Source organism: Lissotriton helveticus, chromosome 12 (genome assembly GCF_964261635.1).
Source record: "Lissotriton helveticus chromosome 12, aLisHel1.1, whole genome shotgun sequence".
Classification (NCBI taxonomy): domain Eukaryota; kingdom Metazoa; phylum Chordata; class Amphibia; order Caudata; family Salamandridae; genus Lissotriton; species Lissotriton helveticus.
In genome coordinates, this window is record NC_136073.1 from 801314 (window position 1) to 821138 (window position 19825).

At 56.2% G+C, this 19825-nt stretch overlaps 1 protein-coding gene across 2 annotated transcripts in view; it reads left to right on the plus strand.

Moving 5' to 3' along the window:
- Nucleotides 1-19825, plus strand: part of THOP1 (thimet oligopeptidase 1) — a 73783-nt gene that overhangs the window by 18112 nt on the left and 35846 nt on the right. For both annotated transcript variants that reach the window (XM_078670723.1, XM_078670722.1), the window contains exon 3: nucleotides 11686-11834. In XM_078670723.1, coding sequence (XP_078526849.1) covers nucleotides 11686-11834 — 149 coding nt within the window. The remainder of the gene's footprint in view (nucleotides 1-11685; nucleotides 11835-19825) is intronic.

Sequence of the window (19825 nt, forward strand, 5' to 3'; positions counted from 1 at the left end):
GCCGCCGCTGCAACTTGGCGGGGGGTAGTGTTCGGATTCTTTGGGCAGTTGGGATCACTGGCGTAGTGGCCGGGTCGCTGGCACCTGTGGCACGTAATGTTGGCCCGGAAACCGGCCCGGACGGCAGGGCTTCCTCGGCCAACCGGGGTCGAGGGGTTTCTGGGGGGTGACGAGGGGCCGGGGTCTCTCCCCCGACCCTGACTCCCTCCTCCCCCTCGGGGGCGATACGATCTGGATAATTCGCTGGGTGCGTTCCGGCCAACTCGGGTGCTTTCCCACCGGTCGGCTTCGACGGCGAGTTGTCGAGGGTCGGTTAGCTTACTGTCCAGGAGGTGTTGCCGGAGCTCCACGAAGCAGTTGTTCGACAGGTGTTCCCATACGATAAGGTCAAAGAGTTGTTCGTAGGTGGTTACCTTGTTGCCCTTGATCCACCCCTCGAAGGCTCGGCTAAAAAAGTTCACGTACTCCACCCAAGTTGTACCCGGAATCCGTTTGCAGTCGCGGAACCGTTGGCGGTACATCTCAGGTGTGAGCCCGTATCGAGTGAGGAGGGCGGCCTTCATGTGGTCGTAGGAGGTCATCAGCTGGTCCGGGAGTTGCAGCAGGGCGTCCCGCCCTTCGTTGACAAACCTCCCCCATAATCCGGCTCCCCAATCGCTTCGGGGAATCCGGTGGGAGGTCATTGCCACCTCATAGGCTTTAAACCACTGCTGTATATCATCGTTCTTGTGGTATTCCCGGATGACATCTTTGGGGATGTGAACCTTGGGTTCGGTCGAGGCAGACAGGGTCGGTCGTTCGGGGAGCCCGAGGTCTTTATCCTGTTTCTGGATCTCCAGTGCTTTGAGATTGCGCTCATGTTCGTACTCTAGTTTCTTTTCCTCTAGCTCCCTCTGTCTTTGCTTGTCTTCTCGCTCTTCCCTGAGCCGTAAGTGTTCCAGGGTTATTTTTTGTTCTGCCAGCTTGAGTTCTCCATCCAAGCGAAGTCGGGCTAGTTCTAATTCGTGGAGTCTGGTTTTTTCTCTTTCTCGGATCTCTTCCAGGGAGAGACCCGCTCTTTCTTTAGTTGGTGCGGGGCTCGTTTCGGTTGTTTGTGTTCGGGGTACGGCCGTACCCGTTTCCGCCCAGGCTTCTAGGGCTCGTTTGAAGTCTTCCTTCGTACTCAGACCCGTGGTTGGGAGACCAAGTTCCATGCAATATTGCTTCAGTTCTCGGTGGTTGTAGTCTTCCAATTTTTCCATCTGGAATTTCTCCGTTGTTCCGCTTTCTGTTGTCATGGTGGTCGTGTGTCGTGGGTCGGGTGACTTTCTGTACGATTATGCGTAGGTTCGGATCCCGTCGCTGGCCACCAATGTTAGACGGGGACCCTGAGGGTCGGCCGGATACTGGGGGGAGAGATCCCCGAGTGGGACCGTCTCCGGCGATCGTACAGACAAGTTACCTCCCTCCCCACAAACAGGCACCACACCAAGTCGAGTTCAATGCTTTATGTAAGGTTCTTAAGGCAAGGATATCAGCGATACAGGATATCTCGGACCCGGGGGTCCTCTCACTTCTAGTCTCTGTAGGGAAAAGGGGGTAGCGGGACAGTCTTGGTACCGGATCGGTACAGGTGGCGTTAAGAGGCGAGCTCACAATCCTCGAGCTGGAGTGTCTGTGGATCGGGCCGCGGCGGCGCCAGCAGGCCAAGATGATAGTCTCACAAAGCAGAGGGCCGCGGCAGCGCCAGCCGGCCAAGTCGATGGATTCACGAGGCAGAGGGCCGCGGCCGCGCCAGCAGGCCAAGACGATGGTTTCACGAGGCAGAGGGCCGCGGCAGCGCCAGCAGGCCAAGACGAAGGTTTCACGAGGCAGAGGGCCGCGGCAGCGCCAGCAGGCCAAGACGATGGTTTCACGAGGCAGAGGGCCGCGGCAGCGCCAGCAGGCCAAGACGATGGTTTCACGAGGCAGAGGGCCGCGGCAGCGCCAGCAGGCCAAGACGAAGGTTTCACGAGGCAGAGGGCCGCGGCAGCGCCAGCAGGCCAGTTACGGATGAGTTCTTCTTGGGTCTCTCGACTCCAGGATACAACTGCCTTCCTGTCCTGGGGCTCCCTCAGTTATAGGTCTGGCACTCTTTGATGTCCGGGCCCTCGCTCTTGGAGGTCGGGAGGTCTGGGATGAGGGAGTCCAGACACCCAGCAGGGGGGTGGAGCCAGCGCCCGAGGAGGCTGGGGGTGCTCGGCACCTGGCGGGGGAGAGCCATCGACACTTCGTACTCCCATTGACCTGCCAAGTGGGCCGTTCACCTCCTGGGTGGAGGGTGGTGCCGGGATGTCGGGGCCTGGTCAGGCCCAGGGTTGGGGTCGGGCTGAGGCCGCACGGCCGCGTGGTGCCGTGTCCAAGATGGCGGCTGGGCCGGGCAATGGTGCTGACGGTGGCCCGGGCCCTGTCCTGCGGGGAGGGAGCGAGCCCTTCATGTGGCCTGTCCAACACACTCTGAAAACGGAGAGATGCTGCCTGTTTTGGAGATAAGCCGCTATGGCGGATAAGTGTATCCGAATGGAAGCATATGCAAGATTGCATTTGTAAAGATGTAACAAATAACATCAATCAATCAACCAATCAATCAAAGCATTTATATAGCGCACTACTCACCCGGAGGGTCTCAAGGCGCTGGGGGGAGGGGGTCCGCTACTGCTCGAACAGCCAGGTCTTGAGCTGCTTCCTGAAGGCGAGGTGGTCCACGGTCAGGCGGAGGTGGGTCGGAAGGGAGTTCCAGGTCTTGGCGGCCAGGTAGGAGAAGGACCTTCCTCCTGTGGTGGCTCTTCGGATGCGGGGGACGGCGGCGAGTGCGTGGCTGGTCGATCGAAGCTGGCGTTTGGGAGCGTAGAAGTTGAGGCGGCTGTTGAGGTATCCTGGGCCTTGGTTGTGTAGGGCTTTGTGTGCGTGGGTGAGGAGCCGGAAGGTGATTCTCTTGTTGACCGGGAGCCAGTGTAGGTCTCTCAGGTGTCCGGAGATGTGGCTGCGGCGGGGGATGTCCAGGATGAGTCGCGCTGAGGTGTTCTGGATCCGTTGGAGTCTCTTCTGGAGTTTGGCGGTGGTTCCGGCGTAGAGGGAGTTGCCGTAGTCCAGACGGCTGGTGACGAGGGCCTGGGTGACCGTCTTCCTGGTCTCGGTGGGGATCCATCGGAAGATCTTACGTAGCATGCGCAGGATGTTGAAGCACGACGAGGAGACGGCGTTGACTTGTCTGGTCATGGAGAGGGAGGAGTCCAGGATGAAGCCCAGGTTGCGTGCGTGGTCTGTGGGTTTGGGTGCGCTGCCCAGGGCGGGGGGCCACCAGGAGTCGTCCCAGGCGGAGGGTGATGATCCCAGGATGAGGACTTCCGTCTTGTCCGAGTTCAGTTTCAGGCGGCTGTTCGACATCCATTTGGCTACTTCTGTCATCCCTTCGTGCAGGTTGGCTCTGGCGGTGGCGGGGTCGTTGGTGAGGGAGAGGATCAGCTGGGTGTCGTCGGCATAGGAGATGATGTTGAGGTTGTGCTGGCGTGCGATGGCTGCGAGGGGGCTCATGTAGACGTTGAAGAGTGTTGGGCTGAGCGAGGAGCCTTGAGGAACGCCGCAGATGACTTCGGTGGCCTCTGATCTGAACGGGGGGAGGCGGACTCTCTGTGTTCTTCCGGCGAGGAAGGAGATGATCCACTCCAGTGCCTTCTCCTGGATTCCGACGTTGCTGAGGCGCTGTACTAGGGTACGGTGGCAGACCGTGTCGAAGGCCGCGGAGAGGTCCAGGAGGATGAGGGCCGCTGTTTCTCCGTTGTCGAGCATGGCTCGGATGTCATCGGTAGCTGCGATCAGGGCGGTCTCGGTGCTGTGGTTGGCCCGGAAGCCAGACTGCGAGAGGTCAAGGGAGCCGTTCGTCTCGAGGCGGCCAGTTGCTTGTTGGCGGTCTTCTCGATGACTTTTGCCGGTTGGAGAGCTCTTTCACGATGTTGAAGAGTTCCTTGCTGTTGTGTGCGTTGTTGTCCAGTCGTTCCTTGAATGCGGTTTTCTTGGTGGCGTGGATCAGTTGGTGGTGTTTTCGGGTGGCGAGCTTGAGGGCAGTCATGTTGTCCGGTGTTGGGTCTCTGCGCCAGGTTTTCTCGAGTGCTCTGCAGTTCTTCTTGGAGCTCTTGAGTTCGTCGTTAAACCATGGGGCTTTCTTGCTGCTGGGTCTGCTCGGCGGGGTCTTCAGAGGGGTGAGGTCGTCTGCGCATTCGCTGATCCATTTCGTGAGGTTGGTGGCCGCTTGGCTGGGGTTCGTTGTGCTGGTGGGAGGGTTCTTGCACAGGGAAGTAGCGAGCTGGTCTGCAGTGATCTTGTTCCAGCTTCTGCGGGGGACCTGTTGCTGGTGATGGTGGAGCGTGGTCCTTCTGAAGCTGAAGTGGACGCAGCTGTGGTCCGTCCAGTGGAGTCCCGTGGCGTGGCTGAAGGCGATGTCCTTGCTGGAAGAGAAGACCGGGTCGAGTGTGTGTCCGGCGTAGTGGGTGGGGGTGGTCACCAGTTGCTTGAGTCCGAGGTTGGCGAGGTTGTCCAGCAGGGTGGTGGTGTTGCGGTCGTTATTGTTCTCCAGGTGGAAGTTGAGGTCCCCGAGGAGGATGTAGTCGGCGGAGAGGAGGTTGTGCGGGCTGATGAAGTCGGCGATGTCTTCGCTGAATTGTGTGCGTGGTCCCGGGGGTCTGTAGATGAGGATGCCTCTGAGGGTGGTCTTGGGGTTGACGTGGATCTGGAAGTGCAGGTGTTCGGCGGGTGCGAGGGTGTCGTCGGTGATGCGGATGGTGTTCCTGTGGATGATGGCGATGCCTCCTCCTGTCTGGTTGATGCGGTCCCTCCGGATGATCTTGTAGCCGTCCGGTATGGCGATGGCGATGTCAGGCGCTGAGGAGGCGTTCATCCAGGTTTCCGTGAGGAAGGCGACGTCTGGGGCTGTGTTGTCGAGCAGGTTCCAGAGCTCGACGGCGTGTCTGTGGACGGAGCGGGTGTTGAGCAGGATGCACTTCAGGTGGGTGTGGCTGGAGTTCGGCTTGGTGGGTGCTGGTGTGGCGTGGGTCCGGTTGCAGGTGAACTTGCAGGAGTGGCAGCTGAAGGGTCCGTGGGTGCGTTTCGGTGTGGCTCGGTAGCAGCCCGGGGTTCGGCCGGTGTTGAGTGCGTTGAGTTTGGTGGCGTCGTAGGTCCGTCGGGTCGGCTTCCGTCGGTGGGGGCCAGGGGTCCTGGCACTGGGCGCGGTCCAGGCACGGCGGGCGCAGACGGGCTTACCTTTGGCGCGCCTTCGGCGCACAATCGGCGCGCCGGCTGCGCGTACGCGTGGACTCCGCCATAAGTGGCGTAGTGGGGGGGTGGAGCGAGGGAGGGGCAGCTGGGAGGCGGGAGCGGGGAGGCGAATGAGGGTCGGGCAAAGGAGGGGGGCGTGCCGCAGGGGGGCATCGGCGGGGAGGGAGGGAATTGAGCGGCGAGAAGAGGAGGAGGGGTGGCGGGAAAAAGAGAAAAAGAGGCGGGAAAAGCGGCGGAGCGGCGAGGCCTGAGGGCTGACCCTAGCAGGCGGCGGTCAGGAGGCAGGGGCAGGGGATAGACCGGCAGCAGGGTGACCTGGCCTCCGGGGACCGTGCAAAGGCGGGTCGGGGGTCAGGCCGCCGGCAGCAAGGGGGCCTGGCACGCGGGAGCGTGCGAGGCAGGGGCTGGAGGCAGGCAGCGGGAGGACCTGGCAGGCAGGCGGCAGGCAGCGGGAGGACCTGGCACACGGGGACCGTGCGGCAGGGGAGTGACATATGATGTTGGGAATGGATGCATCAAGCGGGTTGATGTGGTGTTCAGTACAGTAAACGACAAACCGCTTCCATTTTGCTGCATAGCAGGCTCTAGTGGTGGGCTTTCTCGCCTCCCGAATGATATCCATGCATTCTGGAGGCAAGTCAAGGTAGCCAAACTCTAAGACCTCAGGAGCCAGATCGCCAGATTGAGCTGTTGCGGATCTGGATGCTGAATGTCGCCATGGTTCTGGGTCAAAAGCCTGGGTGTGAGGTGCAGCCGTTGTACCATGGCTGGCGTGCCCACGTTGGAGCAACCAGGATGAGTGTCATCGAGTGTTGCTTTAGCTTTCTTGCCACCAGCGGTATGAGAGGTGCTGGGGGAAAAGCGTACGCAAATCTGCCTGACCAGTTCATCCATATCGCATTGCCCTGCGACTGTGGGTGAGGGAACCTGGCGGCAAAGCTTTGGCATTTTGCGTTTTCCCTTGTGGCGAACAGGTCTATCTCTGGATGACCCCACTGCCGGAAGTACGGGCGGAGTACTGATGGATGTATCGCCCACTCGTGCATTTGGTGGCTGTACCTGCTGAGCAGGTCCGCCATCTGATTGTCCTTGCCCGGGAGGTGTTCCGCCATGAGGAAGACGTTCCTCTGAATGGCCCACTTCCACATGCTCTGAGCCAGATGAGACAACTGTGGAGAGTGTGTACCTCCCTGCTTCTGGATGTAGTACATGGCCGTCATGTTGTCCGTCCGGATCAACACAACCTTGTTGCACAGATGTACTTTGAATGCCTTCAGCACCATGAAGATTGCCATCAGTTCTAGGTAGTTGATGTGCATCTTCCTTTGCTGCGTTGTCCATAGTCCTTGCACCGTGTAGTGGAGTACATGAGCTCCCCATCCCTGGAGAGATGCGTCCGTCGTCAGGATAATCTGTGGCACAGGCTCCTGGAACGGTCGGCCCTTGCAAAAGTTGTGTGGATTCCACCAATGCAGAGAGTTGTATGCCCGACCGGTCACCAACACTAGGTCGTTCAACTGTCCCTGAGCCTGAGTCCACTGATGCGCCAAGCATTCTTGGAGCGGACGCATATGTAACCTCGCGTGCGGGACTATGAAAATGCAGGAGGCCATCATGCCTATCAACTGCATGAACACTCTCACAGGAAGCGAGTGTTGCAGTCTGAACTTTTGGATTAGCGACTGGATGTTGTTGATCCTCACTGAATTTGGCTGAGCCGTGGCCGCCAGGGTATCTATCGTCGCGCCCAGATACTGCCGCACATGGGCCGGCTGAAGGTGCGACTTCGGATAGTTTAGTGAGAAGCCCAGACCGTGAGGAAGGTGAATGGTGTGGGACATGTTGGCGGCGCACTGCTGGGCTGACTTTGCCTGAACCAGCCAGTCGTCCAGATAAGAGTAGACATGTACGTTCTGTCTCCTGAGGTGTGCCGCCACTGTCGCCAGACATTTGGTGAACACTCTGAGGGCCGTGGTCACTCCGAAAGGAAGGACCCTGAATTGATAATGCCGATTTTGAATGGTGAATCTGAGGTATTTCCTGTGTGATGGATGGAGTGGAATGTGGAAGTAAGCATCCTTGAGGTCCAAGGTTGCGAGGAAGTCTCCCTGATTGAGCAACGGAAGAACTTGCTGCAGCGTTAGCATGTGGAAGTGTTCTGAGAGAATGTACTGGTTTAGGGGCCTGAGGTCCAGAATAGGTCTGAGGGACCCGTCCTTCTTCGGGATTAAGAAGTACAGGGAGTACACTCCTGTGCCTTCTTCCTCCACTGGCACGAGCTCTATAGCGCCTTTTTGCAGCATGACAAGAACCTCCTGCTGCAATAAGTGCAAATGCTCTGTGGACATAGGACGGTGTTTTGGTGGTATGTTGGGTGGAGTGGGTGTGAGCTCCAAACAATAACCGAACTGGATAAGTTTCCTGACCCACCTGTCTGTGGTGATGGATTTCCAGACTGGCAGGAACTGCTGGAGTCTCCCCTTGACAGGTGTGGAATGGTCGGGGGGCAGTGACAGGGCGTCACTGTTTGTTGGAGGCGGAGGAACGGGAGTTGTTGTTGCCCCTGCCTCTGCCCTTGGTGCTGTTGCCCCGGTAACTTCCTCTACTTTGCTTGGTGTAAGAGGATTGCGCCCCACCTTTATTGAATTGTGTTTGCTGGGACATCTGGCCTCTGGAAACACCTCTACTGCCTGAGCGACGAAAAGTGCTCCCTCTAAACTGTTGGGACTGGAGAGCTCCCATGGACTTAGCAGTCTCGGTATCCTTCTTTATTTTTTCCAGGGTGGTATCCACCTCAGGACCAAATAATCTGTCAGGGTTTACCGGCTGGTTGAGGATGGTAGTTTGTATCTCCGGCTTAAACCCGGAGATTCTGAGCCATGCCTGACGTCTCAACATCACACTGGTGTTAATTGCCCTGGCTGCAGTGTCCGCAACGTCTAGTGCACACTTAATGGAAGCGTTGGAGATGAGCTTCCCTTCCTGGATAAGCATCTCCGCTGCCTCTTTATATTGGTCTGGTAGATGTTGCAACAGGGTCTCTAGTGTGTCGTAGTGTGCCCTGTCCTATCTAGCCAAGAGTGCCTGCGTGTTAGAAATACACCAGATATTGGCCGCCTGAGCTGCTACTCTCTTTCCTGATGCCTCCAGCACTTTGGAATCTTTGTCCGGGGGAGGAGCTTCACCAGTGGTCTGCGAATTCGCCCTTTTGCGGGCATTAGAAACCACCAGAGAGTCCGATGGCAACGGGCCCTTGATGTAGGTTGGATCGCCAGGTGCCGGTCTGTATTTTTTTTCAATTCTAGGGTTGACTACCCTTGACCGCGTGGGTTCCTTAAAGATGCCGCAGCATGTTTCAGGACCCCCTTTAGCGTCGGGAGAGTCTTCACAGTCTTTTCAGCTGTTGAAAAAGTGTCAAAGAGGAAGTCCACCTCAACAGGGTCAGCATGCAGCTCAACGTCGTGGTTTTTTGCCGCCCTATCAATCAAGGCATTGAATGCCGCAGAATCCTCAGTGGGAGAGGTCTTGACGTTGTAGACCTGAGGGTCATGGACGGGTTGCTGATCCCCTTGGTCTCCTGCCTCTACCCATGAGTCCTGTTGTTCATCAGGATCTGTGTTGGCAGGAAAGTTGTATTCCTCGTCCTCATCCCCAGCATCCTCCACATCCGAATAAGTTGGTGAGGGTGTGGCAAGTCTTGGAGTCCGAGGAGCCAGTGGCTCGACCAAGACTGGTGAATCCGAAGCAGGCTTTTTGCGCTTTAGAGGAATCGTGTATGACTCCAAAGGCTTCGTCGCCGTAATCTTCCTTTTGTAAAGCGTAAGCTTCCCGGTGTCGGCATCGATGAAATGCTCCGACTGCTCCTCTACCAATGGTGGTCGATGCTTCAGGCCCCCAGCCGGGTGAGTAGGCTTCGACCCCGCAGAACCCTGCAAGTTCGCTTCGGGCACCGACCGTGGTGCGAAGGCCTTCGGTGCCACCTTCGGCGGCAACGTGAAGAGGATTGGCGTCTATGACTTTGGCGTCGGGACAGATTGCTTCGGGGCGGAGGGTGTCTTGGGGTCTTCCGCCGAAGCCTTGTCCCTGATACGTTTCAGGGAGTCCGAGACCTGCTTCGTAAAGGAAGCGGACGGCTTCGTCGACACGACAGACGATCTCGGTCCACCAACGTGTGAAGACTCGAGCGTCGATGACTTGGGCTGTTCCGGCCGAGGCTTAGGAGCATCCTTCTTAGGCGTGCTACGCCCCCCTTCCGCGACAGCAGACGTCGACGCCGACTGTGTCGGGTCGGCGGCCTGGGTAACCGTTTTCGGGGCCCCAGTCTTCGGCTCGACGCCCTTGCTGGTCTTCGGCTCGACGCCCTTCTTGGACTTCGGCTCGACGCCCTTGCTTGACTCCGGCTCGACGCCCTTCTTGGACTTCGGCTCGACGCCCTTGGTCAACTTTGGCTCAAGGCTTTTGCCCGACTTCACCGGGTCGACAGCTTTCTTCGGCCTGGGTCGTCCCGACACCTCGGAAGACGAGGGTGTCGACAGGGGAGAAGACGTCTTCGGTTTCGATGGCGTTTCAACCACTTTCGGTTGTGTCGACACCGAAGGTTTCACTTTCGGTTTCGTTTTCGACAATGGTGGCTTCGCCGAAGTGTCCGGAGGCGGGGCCGTGGATCCTGGTAGAAGGTCTTGGGTAAGGCCGAGTGGCGATGCCTCAACCTGAGCCTTTGTAATTGTTCGAACGGGGCATAGCTCTTCCTCTGAGCTATCTTCCATGGCCCCATAATAATAATAATAATAATAATAATAATAATAAGGCATTTATTGAGCGCCTGGCTACACAAACTGTGTGTCCCCGCGCTAACTGCAAATGCAAACTTGTCCGAGGGATAATTTGAAGGGATGACAGGGGTTAATGTTTAGGGAATAGGTGAGTTTTCAGTTTTGCTCTGAATCTCGTTTCGGAGGGTTCCATCCGCAAGTAGATTGGTAGAGCATTCCATGACTTAGTGGCCAGGTAGCGGAAGGATTTTCCACCCATTTTGGCTTTTGTGATGCGAGGTATTTTGAATAGCATCATGCCCGATGATCTCAGATCTCTGATCGGGCGGTGAATAGTGATGAGGTTTTTCAGATAGCTAGGGCCTTTGTTATGGGCAATGCGATGAGCATAGCAGAGAGTCTTGAATATAATTCTCTCTCTAATTGGGAGCCAGTGAAGTTTGGCAAGGGCATTCTTAGTGGATGTTTTCCGAGGAAGACCGAGCACCAGTCGGGCTGCAGAATTCTGTATACACTGCAGTTGGTGCAATCCCTTCTGATTTAGGCCTAACAGGAGAACATTTCCATAGTCCAAGTGGGGGGATATCAAAGCGTGAACTATGGTTTTTCTCGCTTCGGTTGGCAAGAGATCTAGTACTTTGCGAAGAATTTTTAAAGTGCTAAAGCATTTGCTTGTCACTTTATTCACGTGAGCTTTGCCTGAGAGGTCGGCGTCCAGCATGATGCCTAGATTTTTCACTTTCTCCACTGGCATAGGTAATTCTCCTAGTTCACTAGGCCACCAAGCCTGGGACCATGCAGATATAGCTTTGCCTACTATTAATACCTCTGTTTTGTCTCCGTTTAAGCGGAGGCAATTGTTGTTCATCCAAGTCGCTATCGCTGACATACAGTTGTTAGCTAAGTCTCTGCTGTCTGGAGTAAGTTTGAAAATCAACTGAGTGTCGTCAGCGTAGCTGACAATGCCCACTCCAAAATCCTCCGCGATGCATGCCAGGGGTTCCATGTAGATGTTAAATAAAGTAGGGCTCAAGCTAGAGCCCTGTGGAACCCCATGGCAGACACCGCGGGGCGAAGACTTAAAGGGTGGTTTGAGGACAGTAGAAAGGTACATGATCCGGATGAAAAGTGGGAAGTATGCACAATCGGTGGAGAATGGACCAGTACACATGATCGGAATGGAGCATGGGACAGGAAGAATACTGGGATGGAGAGTGGGACAGTACGCTGAACGGAAGAGAAAAAGTACACGTCAGGATGGAGCGTAGTAGATATGCATGATTGGAGTAGAGTCGAACAGAATACATGTTCGTTTGGAGAGTGGGATTTACACACGATTGGCGGAGAGTGGAAAAGTACATGGTAAGCATGGCATGGTCAGGGAGAGTAGAACTGTACACATGGCGGAGGGCTGAAGAGCTGTACTAGAACCACTGATCAGTGCAGACGTGTGGACCTTCAGTTTTACTGCTGAATCCTGTGTGAATCTACTTCCTAGAAGCTTGTCGGTGGTAGGGGTGTTGGGGTGTTGGTGGTTTTCATTGGTGCACAGAAGGGATCTGCTAAGTGTTTGAGGCTTGAAAAAGAGCCTGTGAATAACTTGGACCTCTGGCATTTTTTGCAGTTCAGAGGAATATGTTGGATTTCCCTCAGCATGTCTCGCCAAATAAAGACGTGCGTGCGGCGAGTACAGAGGCCGACAAAAGGCTCTCAGAGTTTGATGTGGAGATGAGTATGAGACCAGACGTATTCCAGCGGCTTGAGCGACTGCAAGTGAGTATAAACCATTCAAAGATCAAGAATAGGGAATGCAGAAGCCATAAGGCCTACAGCAGGTGAGCACAGGGAACACATCATACCCGAACGTTCATGCGGGAGATCACTCCCTGCAGGGATCATGCACATGGCATAGAGCAACCAGAGGGCCTGCTGCAGATAAGCATAGGATCTTCGCCAAGCCTGCAGAGAAGGAGCATAGAACCTATCCTTGCATAATGCCTACAAACTGCACACACTGCCTAGCGTATAGGCCAATCAAGTAAGTCTTGCACAGTGAACATATGACCGTAACATGATGACAGGGCTTGTAAGGAATACTGGGCCTGCTGCAGCCACAAGGGAGCAAACACAAGGAGATGATGGACGGAGCGCTGAAACTTTTCAGACACTCACCCCAGTCACAGATCTGGGTTGAATCCATCATCGTTCTTTAGCTCACTTCGCCACCCCAGTTCAGACACAGCTGTATGTAAATCAGTCTGACCCTGTGCCTCATGGGAACAGTCCCGTCCGAACTGCCAAGCCAGGTCTTCCCTGGACCGGAAAACCACAAAGGATACAGATTTTTCTGAGGTTGCTGATCACAGGATTTGCAGATGGTGAGCTAAAGTGTACAGATGAAATAACCTGTAAGGGTGAGTGCTGTAGAAAAGGCTGAAACTGGCCTGGGGTTGTCTGTTCTCTTTCGGAGGGGAATTTGCCTCACAGTTCAGAACTAACTATTCTATGAGAAACTATTTATAACTGATTAACGTAAAGGGGTGGGGGAGGCGCTTTCTAGAATCGTGTACTGGGCGTAAAATAATTGTTTGGAATGCTACAAAAAGTGATTGCCAGTAGTTTTGATTAGTTGCAAGTATTTTTCTTATCACCCTTTGTGTGTTTGCTGTCACACCCAAATGTGCCCCTGGACTGTCCAGGTGTGGGCTCTTTGCTTGCTGTGCTGCAGCATTCAGACTATGCCCATCGGATGAAACCTAACAAGGTCAGAAAAGGTTCCTTTCTTCAGTGGGACTTCCTCCCAGTTCGGGGTGAGCTGTTACCAACTGGTACAGTCAAGTACCGATTTCCTTAGGTGGGTCCCTGTCCAGAGTGGCAGAGGATGAAAAATACTGAATTCAAATCCTCCACCGAGCGATTGCCAGTGGTTTAGACTGTCTGCGAGCATTCTTCCCATTACCTTCTGTGTGCTTAAGAGAACAGATGAACACGTGCTGCAGCAGGTGTGGGACCTCTACCAAGTGAGCATAGAGCAGGCTGGAGCTGAGCATAGGGCATGTAGACCAATACAGGAGGTAAGTAAGAAGTATGGCCTACAGGAGGTAAGCATTGGGCTGGCAGAGGGCACAGCTGCTGCAGATGGTGAGAGGAGAGCCAGCATGGGGCAGAGAGACTGCAGTAGACAGGTGGAGGGTTGACAGGCGGCAGTCCGCGTACAGGAGGTGAGCGGAGGGCTGCCATGGGGCAGAGACTCTGCAGTAGACAGGTGGAGGGTTGACAGGCTGCAGTCCGCGTACAGGAGGTGAGCGGAGGGCTGCCATGGGGCAGAGACTCTGCAGTAGACAGGCGGAGGGTTGACAGGCGGCAGTACGCGTACAGGAGGTGAGCGGAGGGCTGCCATGGGGCAGAGACTCTGCAGTAGACAGGTGGAGGGTTGACAGGCTGCAGTCCGCGTACAGGAGGTGAGCGGAGGGCTGCTATGGGGCAGAGACTCTGCAGTAGACAGGCGGAGGGTTGACAGGCGGCAGTACGCGTACAGGAGGTGAGCGGAGGGCTGCCAGGGGGCAGAGACTCTGCAGTAGACAGGCGGAGGGTTGACAGGCGGCAGTCCGCGTACAGGAGGTGAGCGGAGGGCTGCCATGGGGCAGAGACTCTGCAGTAGACAGGTGGAGGGTTGACAGGCTGCAGTCCGCGTACAGGAGGTGAGCGGAGGGCTGCCATGGGGCAGAGACTCTGCAGTAGACAGGCGGAGGGTTGACAGGCGGCAGTACGCGTACAGGAGGTGAGCGGAGGGCTGCCATGGGGCAGAGACTCTGCAGTAGACAGGTGGAGGGTTGACAGGCTGCAGTCCGCGTACAGGAGGTGAGCGGAGGGCTGCTATGGGGCAGAGACTCTGCAGTAGACAGGCGGAGGGTTGACAGGCGGCAGTACGCGTACAGGAGGTGAGCGGAGGGCTGCCAGGGGGCAGAGACTCTGCAGTAGACAGGCGGAGGGTTGACAGGCGGCAGTCCGCGTACAGGAGGTGAGCGGAGGGCTGCCAGGGGGCAGAGAGACTGCAGTAGACAGGCGGAGGGTTGACAGGCGGCGTCAGCCCTACAGGATGTGAGCGGAGGGCTGGCAGAGGGCAGAGACTCTGCAGTAGACAGGCGGAGGGTTGACAGGAGGCAGTACGCGTACAGGAGGTGAGCGGAGGGCTACCATGGGGTAGAGACTCTGCAGTAGACAGGCGGAGGGTTGACAGGCGGCAGTCCGCGTGCAGGAGGTGAGCATTGGGCTGGCAAAGGGCACAGCTGCTGCAGATGGTGAGAGGAGAGCCAGCATGGGGCAGAGAGACTGCAGTAGACAGACGGAGGGTTGACAGGCGGCGTCAGCCCTACAGGATGTGAGCGGAGGGCTGCCAGGGGGCAGAGACCCTGCAGTAGACAGGCGGAGGGTTGACAGGCGGCAGTCCGCGTACAGGAGGTGAGCGGAGGGCTGGCAGAGGGCAGAGACTCTGCAGTAGACAGGTGGAGGGTTGACAGGCGGCAGTCCGCGTACAGGAGGTGAGCGGAGGGCTGCCATGGGGCAGAGACTCTGCAGTAGACAGGTGGAGGGTTGACAGGCGGCAGTCCGCGTACAGGAGGTGAGCGGAGGGCTGCCATGGGGCAGAGACTCTGCAGTAGACAGGCGGAGGGTTGACAGGCGGCAGTCCGCGTACAGGAGGTGAGCGGAGGGCTGCCATGGGGCAGAGACTCTGCAGTAGACAGGCGGAGGGTTGACAGGCGGCAGTCCGCGTACAGGAGGTGAGCGGAGGGCTGCCATGGGGCAGAGACTCTGCAGTAGACAGGTGGAGGGTTGACAGGCGGCAGTCCGCGTACAGGAGGTGAGCGGAGGGCTGCCATGGGGCAGAGACTCTGCAGTAGACAGGCGGAGGGTTGACAGGCGGCAGTCCGCGTACAGGAGGTGAGCGGAGGGCTGCCATGGGGCAGAGACTCTGCAGTAGACAGGCGGAGGGTTGACAGGCGGCAGTCCGCGTACAGGAGGTGAGCGGAGGGCTGCCAGGGGGCAGAGAGACTGCAGTAGACAGGCGGAGGGTTGACAGGCGGCGTCAGCCCTACAGGATGTGAGCGGAGGGCTGGCAGAGGGCAGAGACTCTGCAGTAGACAGGCGGAGGGTTGACAGGAGGCAGTACGCGTACAGGAGGTGAGCGGAGGGCTACCATGGGGTAGAGACTCTGCAGTAGACAGGCGGAGGGTTGGCAGGCGGCAGTCCGCGTGCAGGAGGTGAGCATTGGGCTGGCAGAGGGCACAGCTGCTGCAGATGGTGAGAGGAGAGCCAGCATGGGGCAGAGAGACTGCAGTAGACAGACGGAGGGTTGACAGGCGGCGTCAGCCCTACAGGATGTGAGCGGAGGGCTGCCAGGGGGCAGAGACCCTGCAGTAGACAGGCGGAGGGTTGACAGGCGGCAGTCCGCGTACAGGAGGTGAGCGGAGGGCTGCCATGGGGCAGAGACTCTGCAGTAGACAGGTGGAGGGTTGACAGGCGGCAGTCCGCGTACAGGAGGTGAGCGGAGGGCTGGCAGAGGGCAGAGACTCTGCAGTAGACAGGTGGAGGGTTGACAGGCGGCAGTCCGCGTACAGGAGGTGAGCGGAGGGCTGCCATGGGGCAGAGACTCTGCAGTAGACAGGTGGAGGGTTGACAGGCGGCAGTCCGCGTACAGGAGGTGAGCGGAGGGCTGCCATGGGGCAGAGACTCTGCAGTAGACAGGCGGAGGGTTGACAGGCGGCAGTCCGCGTACAGGAGGTGAGCGGAGGGCTGCCAGGGGGCAGAGAGACTGCAGTAGACAGGCGGAGGGTTGACAGGAGGCAGTACGCGTACAGGAGGTGAGCGGAGGGCTACCATGGGGTAGAGACTCTGCAGTAGACAGGCGGAGGGTTGACAGGCGGCAGTCCGCGTGCAGGAGGTGAGCATTGGGCTGGCAGAGGGCACAGCTGCTGCAGATGGTGAGAGGAGAGCCAGCATGGGGCAGAGAGACTGCAGTAGACAGACGGAGGGTTGACAGGCGGCGTCAGCCCTACAGGATGTGAGCGGAGGGCTGCCAGGGGGCAGAGACCCTGCAGTAGACAGGCGGAGGGTTGACAGGCGGCAGTCCGCGTACAGGAGGTGAGCGGAGGGCTGCCATGGGGCAGAGACTCTGCAGTAGACAGGTGGAGGGTTGACAGGCGGCAGTCCGCGTACAGGAGGTGAGCGGAGGGCTGGCAGAGGGCAGAGACTCTGCAGTAGACAGGTGGAGGGTTGACAGGCGGCAGTCCGCGTACAGGAGGTGAGCGGAGGGCTGCCATGGGGCAGAGACTCTGCAGTAGACAGGTGGAGGGTTGACAGGCGGCAGTCCGCGTACAGGAGGTGAGCGGAGGGCTGCCATGGGGCAGAGACTCTGCAGTAGACAGGCGGAGGGTTGACAGGCGGCAGTCCGCATACAGGAGGTGAGCGGAGGGCTGCCATGGGGCAGAGACTCTGCAGTAGACAGGTGGAGGGTTGACAGGCGGCAGTCCGCGTACAGGAGGTGAGCGGAGGGCTGCCATGGGGCAGAGACTCTGCAGTAGACAGGCGGAGGGTTGACAGGAGGCAGTCCGCGTACAGGAGGTGAGCGGAGGGCTGCCATGGGGCAGAGACTCTGCAGTAGACAGGCGGAGGGTTGACAGGAGGCAGTCCTACAGGATGCGAGTATAGTGCTAGCAGGAGTCAAGGGTTAGAGATTGTTAGACAACTGCCTGAACTGGGTTCTTACATTAATCAAGATAGAAAATGGTGCCCTCTTATTATCCATACAATGCTCCTACTGGTGTATATAACCACTGAAGCTGCACCCAGCTTATTCAAACCTACAAAATGTAACTCCAACGCAGTTACAAATCTCTCAAGCTTTGAATCACCTAAAGAGTAATAAGCGCCTTTGGTGTATGCTGTCATTGGTTAATCTCTACAGTTCCTAAATGATGTACTGGGAACCTTTACAATGTAGGATTATTTCCAGCTTGCTAAGAGAGTTTAGTGAGAGCTTAGTGTTTCATGTGGACCCAAGAATGCAAAGTTTAAAGGGGGTGAGGAATCGAAAGAATGGACTTCGAGTCAGCTGCTCAGCTCAAATCTGCTTTTCTCGAGGCACGTCATGTTTTAGGACGCACTTTAAAAATAAATTTGCTAGCGGGTGGGTGAATTAAGGAAAATCATATGGTGGGGACAGTAATGTGTATCCCCTCCGTGACAGCGGAATGAGATCACATTTGGAGCAGTCCCAGCGATTCTAGATGAGATGAGTCTGTCACTCATTCGAGCGGCGAGAGCCGACCCGTAATATCACCTGTAAATTAAGGCTTCCATCGTGTTTTAAGAAGGGAGTTCACTAATGACTGTCTCCGCGGGCAAAACAACAAAGGTGTGGAAGGGGACAGCGATGGACATTTTTAAAACTAGACCGGACCTACCATCTTGGAGTAGTGTCTTCATGAACTAGCTCTGCCCCCGTGGAGGTCAGCCTATATATCCTGTCTCCTGCTGCAATGAAGCTCTGTCTCCATAAATAGGTATCCTACCCGATTTAGGTCTGTCTACAAAAGCAGTATATCCCACCTCCTTGGAGGTCTATCTCCACAAACCAGCCTCCGGCCCCCATGTAGCCTTAAAGATCTGTCTCCATAAACCAGCACTGCTCTCTTCAAGTCTGCCTTCATAAACCAGTCCTTCCGCCTTGGGGGGCGGTTTCCCTACACTAGTCCTGTTAGGCTAAGCCATATGTACAGTGCGACAATATTGCTGTGATTTAAAATAATGCTGTGATCAAAGCAGCGTTAAATTCTCTTCCAGATTCTCAGCCCAGTGGGCGTTACCATGCCAGGTAAGCTGTGGACTGGCTTGAGACCACCTGGACCGATGGGCGAGCGGGGGTGGGGATTATCTATTCTACTGATATCTTAATGCAGCGAATGATTCCAAATTTCAGCTGAAGCAAAATGCTCCTCAGAAGTGACAGATGGAAAAGAAAGGTACCCAGAGGGGGAACTCCGACCTCTTTGAGAGGGGCAAGCACTGAAGACGCTGGGGGCTGGTAGCACAGTGTGCTTATCCGCAGTGCTCACGAGGCAGACAGACACACATGTTCCACATTACACAACTCTGCAAGCGCTGGACTGCGAGCAGTTTGGACAGCCTCTAAAAAACAACAAGCATTTGCAATGCAACGGTCTCGGCTTTAGTTAAGCTTAAGCAATTCTGTTTGTAATTGGGTCGCTTTTAGCTTTGCTTTTATTATTGTTTTTTTAAACGTTTATGTACATACCATGCATATGTATGTATATGTATGCATGCATGAACATTGGTATTTATATAGATATGCAGTTATGTGCCGTAACCTGGCATGAAGCAAAACACGCGCCTTCAAAACTATTGCATAGGTTTTACTCGTGGCACTGTATCCGCCGCCTACCCAGCGCACACTACAGACAGTGCCCCACCGCCCCTGGGGGATTTACTCGTACTTTGAGAAAGAGATGTTCACAAGTTCCTTGCATGGCGCGGTTATGCACACCTGGCTATTGCCACAGAGCAACAATGTAAGTAGAAAGACTACAAAGTGACGATCACCCGAGCAAGTGCCAGATTCAAGGTGGTAGTGAAACCGGGCCTCCCTCCCCACACCCTCATGATTCATGCTACTGCGTCAAAGTAACTCCGGTGACTAACTTCTTTCCTTAAAAAACAAAAGAGAAGAGAAATGTTCTCTTCTTGCTGGGGCAGCACAGGTGCACAGGAGTGCACGAGAGGCCTGCCCTGGGTCTTCACATACCGGCTCCAAGCCCCGTGACCGAGAATAAAACTGATGACCCCAGGGACACAATAGCCACCAAAGTGGAGGGAGATTCCGGCCTCCTCAACCCGCTCCGTGATCTGGTGGAGCCCTGCGCACTTCTAACAGTTATCCGGCTGACCCGGGCGGACCCTACGGAAGCGGTGCAAACATGTTATCGTTTTAGTGCGGGTGAACACAACCTCGCGTGTGCAGTGGGAAGGGACATTGAATGGTTAACACGGCAACGAGTGTGACTTGGGCCACATCAACCTGTCACGGTTGTAAATCCCCCCCACACGTGTTAGTCCCACCTCAAGTCAAGCTTAAATGCACGGGAGCAGAGCACTGGGCGCAGCAGGAAAACAAGATATTCACCAAATTGAGGGGTGGCAAAAATATGGATTTTTGTTCTATTCAAGGGGCGCAGCGTGCACTGTGTAACCAGGGGAGACGAGAGCGACCATTCAGAAACTGTAGTGCTCGGCAGCGCACTATGGGTAAGTCAAGCCCTGGTGGCCTACAAACGGGGTACGTCCAGTTTCATTTAGGGTGGAGTGTTTAAAAAATGCAGCACGCTGAGACAGCATGTGAAAGAAGTGTGGCTCACTGGTTAGAGGAGGCAGACCTGGAAGCAGAGGTCAGCCCGGGACCAGGGTTCAATTCCCGGCTCGGCGGGGTCTTGAGTCCTAAAATGTCCATGGACTCGACAATTCTCGCTCCGGTGCCTACTCGATTCACGGGTTCACACTCGCGGCGGGATGCCTGGATTTCACCTTGCGGATACCCTGCCGGGGTTGTCTCACAGGGGAATACCAGGACGGGTTCCCTAAGCAAGCGCTTAGAAACCGCTTGGTGATTTGCGCTATATAAATTCCTGTACATTTACATTTACACAAAGGGGTGGTCCGAAAGTAAGGCACCACCAGACCGAGGCGCCTCC